Raw genomic sequence first — 10,473 nt, forward strand, 5'->3', positions numbered from 1 at the left:
CTAGTGCCCATCCTGCTTTCTAACCTAACTTCAGTCTTTCTGTATTTGCAATGTGGTGAAGCAATAAAAAACGAGTGCTGGCAGACCCTTTCAGCTGTCTTCAAGGAACACTCTGCTCTTCATCCACACGTATTGCTGAATGTCCTTACCGAGAAGCACAGGGTTGTACCAAATTGGCTCACTCCTTTTTTTGCATATACATTTCATAGTGGATAAATAAATATAAAGCATATCATTTGTCTCTGAGGAATACCTAAGAGCAGATGGATATATAATGCAGTTTTTCCCATTTCTGTGGGTATCCCCCAGTGACCCAGTGGAGCGTGAGGCCTGAAGGTGTCATATGCATGTGACTGTAGCTGCAATATATAACCCTGGTGTCTCAAATGATAAGAAATCCTTTATCTAAAGCTATTTTAATTACACTCTCTAATGAAGAAGATATTTTTCAAAATACTGTTATGCATTACCTACCTTTCTATGTTGATTAGGTCTCTCTAGCTGGAGAAAACTGTAGGAAGATAAGTTGCATTGTTTATTGTGTAGAACAATTGCATTGTTTAGTCTGCATTGTGTAGAGCTGTCTTTTGGACAGCTATTATTATTGGATTATTATTATTATTAGGAGGAGGAAGAGGAAGAGTAGAAGTTGGGATTGACCATAGTATAAAATTCAAAATATGGTAAATCAGTTGTAATATTTGTGCCATTTTAGAAAAGTAAGTTTATTTTGTACTGAAAGTGGTATGGAGATTTTGAGTTTCCTCTCTTTAATATACAATCATATGCTTTGTATCAAATAGAAGCGTAGAAGTATAAAGAGCTAATAAACTTTGAAAAGGTCAATAGAAATGAAGATTTCTGTTTAAATGGATTTTGAATTCCATTCATTAAATCAGAGGAAAATACCTTATTGGCCAACAAACTTTCCCAACTCTTGAATTGACTAAATACATTTCTCTTTGAAATCAAGTCCAGAAAAATCCATCTATTAAACCATCAAATCCTTATGTTTTTTGCTTCTCACTGATTTTGGAACATGAAGGGTATTTTGGTGATGAAAATCAAAACTGAGGAAAGGAGAAAAAAGCAGCCACTGATCTCAGAATATTGTTGCAGTGCAAATATTCTGATTAGTTACTAAGAACAAGTGAAGAGAAAATACTGTATGTCCCTCTGCAAAAAAATAAAGTGTTTTAATCAGGCAAACTTCCCTTTTCTTATTAAGCATATATATCATCATCTCCCCTAATAGGTGGAATATTCTTCGATAGAAAGAATCATGGTGGTTTTTGAGCCGTGTCTCCTCTGCCCTCACAAGCCTAAGATAAAAGTCTTTAACAAAATAGGTTCTCAAAACATTTGATGAGTGAATATAAATTAATCATTGAAAATGTAGTTTACTTCAATAGATAATTAAGATTATTATATTCTAAGAAATGTGTTAGCCCAAATTGGATGTGGGAGTTAGAGTGCTATAAGAAATAGAGACATGATTCTGAAATAGAAAAGGAAAGACCAGAAACAAGAGATGGAAGTTTAAGACTGGGAAAAAACAAAAGATTATGAGTCAAGATGCCAGGCTGATAATCAATAGGTAAGACAAACCAACTGTGCTATTAATAGCCTAAAATCAGTACACTTTAATCTCAGTTATTTCAGATACCAAGTCATGATTAAAATTGGAAGACTTTGGTTACCTAAACCAACATCTAAATCCCAAAAGGGCTCAAAGATCTCAACTAGCTGAAAGCAAGCAGGAATCATCCTACAAAAAGGACCCAAGTCTTTTCCACTAAATTTGAAGGAATCCAATAGTTTCTTCCCCTTTCTCTTCCTTGGAACTTTCTGGTTCTCTTCCACAGCCTTGTTGCCTCATCTCTCTCTGCCCTTTTGGATTGACAGAACCCAGTTCTGACGGAGATTTATTCCTAGAATGTTTGGTACACAAGTTTTGTCTTCAAGTCAACTTCTCCTGACTTTTGAATCCCATTTACTGTGAGGGGACATCACAGCTGCAGACTCTCACTTGTTAAACATCTAATTTAAAAAAAATACAACCCAAAACCTTGAGTGGCATTGTATAAGAAATGTCAGAGGGGCCAAGATCAGGGTCAGAGATCAGGGCTCTAGAGGCCAAGAATGTTGGCACCAGGCATATTCTGACAGTTAACAGATGGTCACTGATAAACTCAAACAAATGTAAATTGCTAATTCTGTTAACCTTTGTAGCAGGTAGGTTTATTGACTCATTAGAACCTTTCACTTTTTATTTACAACAAATAAATTTGCGTAATAAATATACAATTGCTTGGTTTAGAAAGTGCCAGAAATGATAATGTTCCTTTCATTTTTCTCTCAAATGAATTCACTGTATTCATTATGCAGTCAATTCAGCAGCTATTCATCGATCATATCAAGCTCTGTGTTAGTACTGGATATACCACAAGACAGTCACTTTTCTCAAGGCAAGACGCACAAGTACACAATCCTTAGAGTTTTACAAGAGGGTGATAACAGGATGCTACATGAGCATTCACTAGGGGTACACCGTATCCAGTCTGGTACTGTCAGAGGAGTTTTAAAGAGGGTAACTCTGAGCTGAAACCTTAAGAACCAATGGGCTCTATCCAACTCAGAAAGTTTGGAAAAATCACATTAGGCAGAGGTAACAGTAAGTACAAAAGCAAAACAAAATTCTTTTCCTATTGACTTGATTAATCACACAATGCCTGTAAGAAGGCATCCACGTGTAGTGTATCCATTCGTTTCTGTTTTCTGTTGCAGGTTGGGACTGGGTTTCAACAGCATCTCTGCTGTCGACAATGACTCTCTGGCCAACACTCCTCATTTGAGGGAACTTCATTTGAACAACAACAAGCTTATCAAAGTGCCTGGTGGGCTGGCGGATCATAAGTACATCCAGGTAATGCAATGCCACTAACTATTGTGAGGAATATCTAGGGAGAAAATCCTCCCTACTGGGATGCTAGGAGGCAGGAAGCTCTGCTTAGAAATTCTTTTGCAGAGATATTTTTAATGTTTCTACATATTCATTCTGGTTTTGTGAAATCTATAGGTTTAAATTAGTATTACTTTTTTAAAATTAGGACTACTGCCTTGAACGTACTATAATGCTTGCTTCCAGAATGTAATATTTTTTTTTTTATAAAGCAGGGTAGTTTCAAGTCACAGATCAGTGTAACAAATACATACTTGTTGGAAAAGATGATATCATCTGTAGTGCGTAGATATGGAATAAAATAGTAATTGTAACCTTTAGCTTCAGCAGATGTCATGTAGGTCAAAAGACAGTGTTTATCTATTGATAGTAGTGTGACTGACTGAATTAACTTTATATAAATTATCAAGTTATAGTGTATTCTTAAAGATAAGAAGATATGGTTCAGTGGCCTACTACGGTAATATAGCTTTACAGTCCATAAATCTATAAATGTAAAGCGTGCTTATTACCTTAAATAATCATAGTAATTTCATATATAACAATATAAGATTTCCATTGTTACCTTGAGGAAATTAAACAAACTCATTATTTAAATTATATATTTTTAAAAGATCAATAATGTGGTCATCGACAGATTTTACATATTTGTATATTTCTTCTAATTTTTCAGTTTTTTTAAAGATTGTATTTAAATTGTTTCTTTCAGAAATTTCAGTAGGTACTTAGTGAAATTATGGTGATTCCGAAACTGTGTCTTAAACTGACACTCTTTTACAGATAAAACCATTATATAAAGTTGACCTTTTGGTAATCTAGTATCTCAACTTCTTTGTTTGGGATTCAAAATGGGTTTTTCCTTTACTCTGCTGTCAACAGTGTCAATAAACTTCTGATCTCTTTTATTTTATTGAGTTGTGCCAAAAACTCCAAAGTAAGTTTACAGATCAAAATTTACATTTGCTAGCTTTCAGTAAAGTGTAAGAATTCTACATATGAAGATGAAATTAAAGACGTTTTATTTCATGCTGATTCATTTTCAGTGGGTCTTTGGTGGTGGTGGTAGAGTGGTGAGTATGCATAGCTTGGAGCCACAAGTAAAACCAAGATGCTTGGAAGACCTAATAAAAATAACTAATGTTGTCATTATTAAGGTTTTTGTTGGTGGTGGGCTTTCTTGTTTGGTTGGTTTGGGTTTTGTTTTTAGATTTCACAATAATAATTTTCATCTTCTTGATTACTGTTTTTCAAATTTTAGTCTGGACATATTACTGAGTTCATAAAATCAGTTTAATAGTTTCATTTGGAACATCCCATGGGATGGGATGGAATAAGTTGAATAGAATAGAAAATGTCACTGTAATTGCAAGTATTTTATAAAATTTTTGTTTCATATGCATAGATCCATATATACTAAAGCTCAATATATAGTGTGTGTCTTACTGTGGATCACAGAGAAAAAATTCTAAAACATGCCATTTTGAAATCTTTGTTGAATATCAGCAAATCTCATGGGCATTCACACAGAGCCCCACATTCAGAAGGACCTCACTCTTGGTTTTCCATCTCTAATTGGCATCCATGTACCCATTTTACCTGCACTTCTAGAGGGTCCCAGGGGTTTCACCTACTCTACTTTCTTTTCTATATCTATATAGTCCAATTATTTTTAGCAAAATCATGTAATTATTCAACCATCACCACAATCCAGTTTTAGAACATTTTGATTACCTCCAAAATATCCCTTTTATATATTTCTACTTGTTCTTAATCTCATCCCCAGCCACAGGGAACCATTAATCTACTTTCTGTCTCTATGGATTTGCCTTTTCTAGACATTTCATATAAATGTAATCATACAATGTATGGCTTTTGTGGCTGGCTTCTTTCACTTATCATAGTAATTTTAGGTCACCCATATCATAGCGTGTGTCAGTAATTCATTCATTTTTATTGATGAATCGCATTTCATTGTATGGATATACCACATTTTGTTTGCTAGTACTACACCTTTTGATAACTGTAGGTCTTGATTATGTTTAGAAATTAGAAATGAAGGCCCTCTAACGTTGTTCTTATTTTTCAAAATTTTGGCTATTCTTGTTTCTTTGCATTCCATTCAGATTTTAGAACCAGCTTGTTCATTTCTTCTCAGATAGATTGCTAGGGCTTTGATAGGAGTTGTGTTGAATCTGTAGATCAATTAGGGGAGAATTTTCCTTGTAATAACATTGAGTCTTCCAATGCACAAGCATGGGATATCTCTCTATTTTGTCTTTATTTTCTCACGGCAGTATTTTGGCATTTTTAGTGTGCAAGTTTTACAATTTTTTATTGTTTGTTCCTAAATTTTGTATTATTTTTGATGCTGTTGTGAATGAATTGTTTACCATAATTTTATTTTTGAATTTTTTGTTGTTAGTTTATAGAAATTCAGTTGATTTCTGTGTATCTTTCTTCTACCCTAGTGCTGTGCTGAAATTGTTTTTAGTTGCAGTAATTTTTTGTGAATTCTTTTGGATATTCTACATTCAGGATCATGTAATTTGTAAATAAAGAGAATTTTAAGTATTCTTTTTTATCTGAATTCCTTTAATTTCTTTTCCTTACTTCATTGCATTGGCTAGAATCTCCAGTACAAGGTTGAATAGAAGTGATAAAATTAGACATCTTTGCCTGGTCCCTAGTTTAAAAGGGCAACCAACCTTTTGCCATTCAGCATGATGCTAGCTATAGGTCTTTTGTAGATGCTCTTTATCAAGTTAAAAACATTCCCTTTGATTTCTAGTTTACTGAAATTTTTTATCATGAAAGCGTTTTTTCAAATGCTTTCTCTTTTCTATTGAGATTATCATGTGATTTTGTCCTTTATTCCTTTAATATGCTATATTAAATTAATTGATTTCCAGTTAAATAAGTTTTTACACCCTTGAGATAAATCATGCTTGGTCTTGGCCATGGTGAATAGTCCTTTTATAATGTTGTGAGATACAGACAGTTTCCTAATATTTTGTTAATTTTTTTGTCTATATAGGAGATATTTAATTGTAGTTTTCTTTTTTGTGATGATTTTTGTTTGGCTTTAAGAAAATATTGACCTCATAGAACAGGTTGGAAATTTACTTTCCTTTTTACACAGACTAATACTTTCTTTATGTCTTGATATTTCCTTCTCTCGTTTTCACTATTAGCCATAAACTCTCACCAAACACCTCTCTCCTTTCTTGTTAATCACTTCTGAGAAATGGAGAATGGTCAATGACAAGAAGAAATTTTCAAAGTTTGAGAATCACACACACACACACACGAACCTCAAAGATACTGTTTTGATTTTAATATTCCTTGTTTCTATTTTTGTAATACATCTATTGTTCTCCTTCTAAACCCTTTCTTAATCAAGACCCTTTTCACCAGCATATGAGTGCAAGTGTTCTGGTAGGTGGAACAATATTTCAAGTCAATTATTATTATTATTTTTTTTTGCGGTACGTGAGCCTTTCACTGTTGTGGCCTCTCCTGTTGCAGAGCACAGGCTCCGGACGCACAGGCTCAGTGGCCATGGCTCACGGGCCCAGCTGCTCCGCAGCATGTGGGATCTTCCCGGACCGGGGCACGAACCCGTGTCCCCTGCATCGGCAGGCGGACTCTCAACCACTGCACCACCAGGGAAGCCGTCAAATCAATTATTTTAAGGGAGTACCTCATAGGTTTTATAGCTTGCTTTAGAAATTATTGCCTTAGCATTATATTTTAGCCTTGGTTTTATGATCAATTCACTTCTTATTCTTCAGAATTCACATATAAATAATGGGAGTAAAAACTCATTTCTATAATTCTTTTTAAGTCTGATATTAATTTCCCTAAGAAAATCTATGAACAAATTACCATTATCTTAAACATAACCATAAAATATATTTCAGAAAAAATTTCTGATGAACTATAACATTATATTCATTGAGCTGAGTTTGTAACATAGAATACATTTTTGTTAAAAATTTCTTGGTCTATATATTCCAAATGCAGTGACATTCAAGCTTTTCTTAGAGTTTGTGATTTTTAATTTTGATTCTAATACTCTATACCCTCTCTTACTTCACTATATATTACTTCCTTATTTTATATAATTCATTAAAAGGTCTACCATTTTATCTTTGCCCTGAAAACATAACATTCCATGTAGACACAATTTATGAAATAACCATGAATTCATTCATTTATTCATTCAACATATATTTGTTGAACACCTACTCTGTTCTAGTAGACACTGGAGATACAGTCACGAACAAAACTGAACAGGTTTCCTACCTCATAGAGCTTTTATTCTAGAGGAGGAAAACAGACAAAAAGCAAATATGTGTTATATAGTGATCATTACGCTGAATAAAAATAAATAAATATAATTGGAACAGAAAATGGCAGAATGGGATAGTCAAGAAAGACTTCTTTGGTAAGGATAAATGAATTACATGAGTCAGTAAGACTTGGAGACATCTTGGAGAAGTTTATGCCAGAAGGAGGAAACAGTGTGTGTCAACCTGAGGAGGGACCATCCTCCAGAGAAGAGAAACAAGTAGGTTAGGGTGGTTGGATTGAACAGTGAGGAGAGATGAGCTCAGAGTAGAAGGATGCCAGATCATGTAGGATTTGTCAGCCACTGTGAGAACTTTGGATTTTACTCTGCATAAGATGGGAAGCTGCCAGGGTATTGAGGCAAAGATGATATAACTTGCTTACATTTTTAAATAATTGGTGAAAGGAAGGATGGAAGGGAGGGAGGCAGGCAGGAGGGAAGGAAGGAAGGGAGAAAAAGAGAAAGAAAGAAAGAACAGATTTCCAGAAGGCAAAAGAGGAAGCAGGAAGAACAATAAGGGCAACTTCAATAATCCAGAAGGAAATAATGGTGGCTTTGGATAAGGCTGTAGGAGTAGATATGGGGCAGAACTAGATTATATGTGCATTTTGAAGGTTGCACTAGCGGGATTTGTTGATGGTTGGGCAGAGAGTGTAAGAGACAGGGAGAGTCAAAGATAATGTCAATGTTTTTAGCCTGAGTCATCTGGAAAGACTGAAATGTCATATACTGAGATGAGGAAGACTAAGGGAGGGAAAAGCAAGATTAAAGAGAGAGAGAGGGCTTCCCTGGTGGCGCAGTGGTTGAGAGTCACCTGCCGATGCAGGGAACACGGGTTCGTGCCCCAGTCCGGGAAGATCCCACATGCCGCAGAGTGGCTGGGCCCATGAGCCATGGCCGCTGAGCCTGCACGTCTGGAGCCTGTGCTCCGCAACGGGAGAGGCCACAACAGTGAGAGGCCCGCGTACCGCAAAAAAAAAAAAAAAAAAAAAGAGAGAGAGAAATCAAAAGTTTGGTTTGAGAAGTATTAAGGTATTTAAAGTGAAGGATGAGTGTACTAAAAAAGAATAAAGTATATACGTGTATGGTCTCAATATATTTAGAGGAAAATAACCATGTGCCATTATTTTGGGTTGTAGGTTGTCTACCTTCATAACAACAACATCTCTGCAATCGGCCCTAACGACTTCTGCCCACCTGGATACAACACCAAAAAGGCTTCTTATTCCGGAGTGAGCCTTTTCAGCAACCCAGTCCAGTACTGGGAGATCCAGCCATCCACCTTCCGATGTGTCTATGTGCGCTCTGCCATTCAGCTCGGAAACTACAAGTAGTTCCGAAGAAAACCCTCGTTTTTATAACCTGGCAAAATCCCGTTAACGTCACTACTCAAAAAAAAAAAAAAAAAAAAAAAAAAAAAAAAGAAAGCTAGATACTGGAAACCTAACTGCAATGTGGATGTTTTCCCCACATGACTTATTATGCGTAAAGCCAAATATGCAGTTTAAATAATGCCTACAATAAAAAAAAAATATTTTGCCTGCCATTTTCAGAATCCTGTTTTGAAGTTTATTATTGATGTTAACTGAGCTATTGCAGATATTCTTATTTCACTAAATGTAAAATTTGGAGTAAACAATTTAGTAGAGCTTTTAATTTCCAGAAGAAATCAATAAAAATGGTATCAATCTTCTGTAACTCATAGGGGGGGTTAGCGCCTTTGACATAGTCTAGCAATAATGTATTCATCCCCATTATTACTGATTAAGCCTCATTTGAGTGTGTAAATTCAATACAGGCTATGTAAAATTTTTGCTAATGTCATTATTTTGAAAAAAAAATAAATTCACAAGTACATTTTAAATTACTATTGTATAAAAGCGTAATTGTAAATCTTCCCTAACCTCAATTTTCTGAAGAGAGTAAACATCGCTTTCTTGATAAAAACAGCACACCTTTTCAAGTTCTTAGGTATGTATTCTACCTCTGTCCTTTGACATTTGTGCATTATAACTTACTTTATCTATATTCAGTATTAAGCTGATAAGGCACAAAACTGACTTTCTCTTATTGGTCTAAAAAAACAATATTTTTAGTTACTAAATACTAAACCAATTTTAAAACTATTATGTGTGTAATCAGGCTGAGCATTTCTGTACTTACTAGATGTATTAGAAATATTTCCTGCATTTAGTTAAACCTTCAATTTAAAATTTTTTTTCTGTAGGATTTAGAAATAGCTACCAAAGAAGACCATTCAATAAGCCTGGGGAATGGGCTGATTTACCAAGAGTAAATATTTATCAAAAAATACATTTATGCTATCACCATCTAATAAGTAAACATGAGAAAACAGTTTATTTCTTTTATAACCTTGGGTGTTTTCTGATTGTAAATACTGAGACCCAGATCCAAACTGGTAACGATAAAGGGAAATACAAAACAGTCCTGCTATTAGATGAGCCTCTAGTGGAGTTTCTCTGCAATTCTTTCAGCTTTGCCTTCCTTCATTACATTTTCAGACTGGCTTCCCGTATGGTTGGAAAATATGAATCTCCTCCATCATTTACCCACATACAAAAGCATATTAACACAAAATTTCAGGAAAAGTCATGAGATTCTCTCTCATCATTACATACAAATTTCATAACCCTATAGAGTAAATGAGTAGATACTATTGTTATTCCCATTTTGTAGAAAAGTAAACTGAAGTTAGGAGAAGTTTAATAACTTTCTTATAGTTAAATACCTGGTAAATACCTGGCAATAGAGCTTTCTCTTTTAACTTTTGTACAAGTCAGGGTCTGGTAGAAAACAGAATTTACCCCAGAAAATTTAAATGAGGATAATTTAATGAAAGGACTATTTTAGAGTGTGTGCAGAGTTTATGGCATGAAATTAGGGATGGTGAGGCACCTAGGAATGGGCAATGGAGGAAAGGCATTCTCACCCATGTGGCTAAATGGACAGCAGAAGAAATGGAGTTTTTGGGACTAAGTGAGAGGACAGCCATGGAAGGTTTCCATGCCCAGGCAGCCATGTCCCTGGAAGGATTGCAACATCTACCAGAGGTGAAGTACTGAAGCAGGGTATCAACCTTTCTTTCCTTCTACTTAACATCCTTTCACTGATCAAACCTAAAGGGAAGATAACCATCAAG

General features: G+C 35.0%; 1 protein-coding gene across 2 annotated transcripts in view; it reads left to right on the forward strand.

Moving 5' to 3' along the window:
• DCN (decorin) overlaps nt 1–9,480 on the forward strand; it is a 35,217-nt gene extending 25,737 nt beyond the window's left edge. The window contains exons 7-8 of one of the 2 annotated variants that reach the window (XM_065887761.1): nt 2,788–2,926; nt 8,453–9,480. In XM_065887761.1, coding sequence (XP_065743833.1) covers nt 2,788–2,926; nt 8,453–8,647 — 334 coding nt within the window. In that variant the 3' untranslated portion in view covers nt 8,648–9,480. The remainder of the gene's footprint in view (nt 1–2,787; nt 2,927–8,452) is intronic. The other variant, XM_065887762.1, reaches the window with a different exon arrangement.
• Nucleotides 9,481–10,473: the final 993 nt, after the last annotated feature.

The sequence above is a fragment of the Phocoena phocoena genome, chromosome 11 (genome assembly GCF_963924675.1).
Source record: "Phocoena phocoena chromosome 11, mPhoPho1.1, whole genome shotgun sequence".
NCBI classification, from domain to species: Eukaryota; Metazoa; Chordata; class Mammalia; order Artiodactyla; family Phocoenidae; genus Phocoena; species Phocoena phocoena.